Source organism: Monosiga brevicollis, genomic scaffold (genome assembly GCF_000002865.3).
Source record: "Monosiga brevicollis MX1 MONBRscaffold_70 genomic scaffold, whole genome shotgun sequence".
NCBI lineage: Eukaryota > Choanoflagellata > Craspedida > Salpingoecidae > Monosiga > Monosiga brevicollis.
The window spans coordinates 6,015-8,266 of record NW_001865103.1 but is presented as its reverse complement, the minus strand read 5'-3'; the positions used below and the strand labels follow the sequence as shown (position 1 = coordinate 8,266).

Sequence of the window (2,252 nt, the reverse complement as noted above, 5' to 3'; positions counted from 1 at the left end):
TAAGGCGCGCAGAGGCCAGGGACCTTGTCGGCCACAATCTCGTGCAGCCGTGCTCGGTCGGTGTAGTTGAAGGCACTCTTGAAATCGAGGGAGAGCATGGTCCAGCCCGGGGTAGACTCACAGGCTTGAAGCTCACCAAAGGCCATGCCAACCGCAGCTGAAATGCCGTCCTTGACTCCGACAGCCAGCTCTGGACTGGCCTGTAGCAAGTGGGCAATATGGGGCTGCTGTTGCTCGAGCAGAGCGCGGTTGACAACCTTGTTGAAGATGGAATCCGTGCCCACGGGTCGAAACTTGCCATTGGCCTTCTCCAGGATAGTGTAGTTGATGGAGCAAAGGGCATGTCGAATCGACTCGGGCACGGTGTTGTTGGCAATGTGGTGAAAGATCTTGTTCAAGGCAACCTGAGGACCTCCAGTGGCGGTGGTGGGGCACTGAGGCGCGTCTCCATCAGGAGGAGCAGTCGAGGTGCTGGTAGAACCCTGGCGTGGGCCCAAGACCTGACTGAAGTGCTCCTTGATGCGGTAGATGGAGGCAAGAAGCTCACCAGACCAACCATAGGGGTCGGTGATACCCTTGGTGGCCGCCAACGCCTTGGGGAGCTCGCCCTTGGTGAAGGACACGGTTGGGGAGCTCGCAGCCGTGGCTGGTGCCAGTGTAGACGTGGAGGTGGGTGTCGAAGCAATGTACGGGGTCAGCCCGGGCGGTACCAAGAGGTCGCGCACGGCCTGAACCTCAGAATTACCAATCACGGCACGAGCCTTGTCGACATCAAATGCTTTGGCAATCTGACCTCGGTTCAGACGGTTCGTGACGTGGTTTGCCCAGGCTTCGTCCGCCAGGTCCGGGTCGCGGACGAGCGACCTGAGGCTCTGGTCGACTGCGTCGTTCGGGTGGGCGCCCGCGCCGGCGTTCAGCTGTCCTCGACGGCTCTGCTTGCGTGCGACTGCCTTGCGCATGGCGTCCACGACCCGACCTAGTTGCCCCGTCACAAGCCAACGGAGACGATCGTGAAACATATTGCGCAGGTCAATCGTAGACAGTGCGGTCGAGGGAGCAGACAACAACATGCTAGGCAAGGCCAAAATCAAAGCCCAGCACATCTCTCGCTCTTCAGCGGTATAGTCTGAATGGACGGCAGACCAATACAGCTGGCTCAGGGTGGCAGCCATCAGCTTGGTCTCGGTGGCGTTGGATGGGTAGCGGCTGCGCTGCATCAGTGGATGCCGGGCGAGCTTAAGCAGCTCGCAGACGCTGACGCGAGACCCTACACACTGTTGGGGCCAAGCGCCACGCATAATCTCAAGCAGGTCGTGTCCAGCCGCATGAAACAACGCCTCGCTCGCTCGCTTCAGATTGGCACCACATCGGGAGCGGTGTTGACTGATACCAGCAGCTTCGAAGAAGAGGTGACACTTGTTGCACTGGGCGACCAATTTGGCCTCCATCACCTGCTTGACCAGATCAGTGGCTTGCTCGTCGTAGGGGTGCTCGCGTAGTACATGATTGACCCAGGCTTTGCGGTCAAGGCGGGGCCCCTTGCATTTGCAAAGCCCAAATGGGCAGGCGAGGAGTTGCCTGTGGCCAGATGTCTTCAGCAGGACCTTGCGCTGGGCATCCAGCACGTTGGCAGCGATGGGCGGAGCAGGATCGCTGAGAAGAACATCTTGCTCACCCTCACTGTGTTCGCCCGCTGCATCGTGTGTTTCACTCTCACTGACTTCGCCAAGTGGGGCTGAGTTTGCATGCTCACTGTGTTCGACAGGATGTGAAATGGCAGCGGGCAAAATGGCAGTGGCAGGGGGTGAAGCCGAGGGCGGAGAGGGATCGGAATGGGTTTGCTGTGTATCCGATGGATCTGGCAGCACCATTTGAGCGGGTGTAGGTGATTGCACCAATGGCTCAGGCGTGGCACTGCCGTTTGTGTCACTGTCACCATCATGCGCGGGAGGGGCGATAGGGGTGGGCGCGCGGAGTGCGGTGGAGCGAGGAGGGGAGTCGCTTTCGTCCGAAGACATGGTCAAAAAATCCGATGGTGTGTTAGGAATCGAATGATGTGTCTGTCTCGCGGACTCGGGCGAGGGTTGCTGCTCCCCGCTGCCATTTGGCTCAGAGGGCACCGATGCTGACAAATCCTCGGTCATAGGGGCCGAAGATGTGGCAGTGGCGGCGGCAGGCATTGCCGCAGCAACTTGAGCAAAGGAGCGAGGGCTGGATGGCGTGCGAGGGGTGCGGGGAGAAGCATTGGAAGT

General features: G+C 59.7%; 1 protein-coding gene across 1 annotated transcript in view; it reads right to left on the bottom strand.

Annotated features, from left to right (window-relative positions):
• Positions 1–2,180, bottom strand: part of MONBRDRAFT_13102 (uncharacterized protein) — a gene marked incomplete at both ends in the record, with an annotated part of 7,789 nt that extends 5,609 nt beyond the window's left edge. Inside the window, one exon of the mRNA XM_001751004.1 lies at positions 122–2,180. Coding sequence (XP_001751056.1) covers positions 122–2,180 — 2,059 coding nt within the window. The remainder of the gene's footprint in view (positions 1–121) is intronic.
• Between the last annotated feature and the right edge of the window lie 72 nt (positions 2,181–2,252).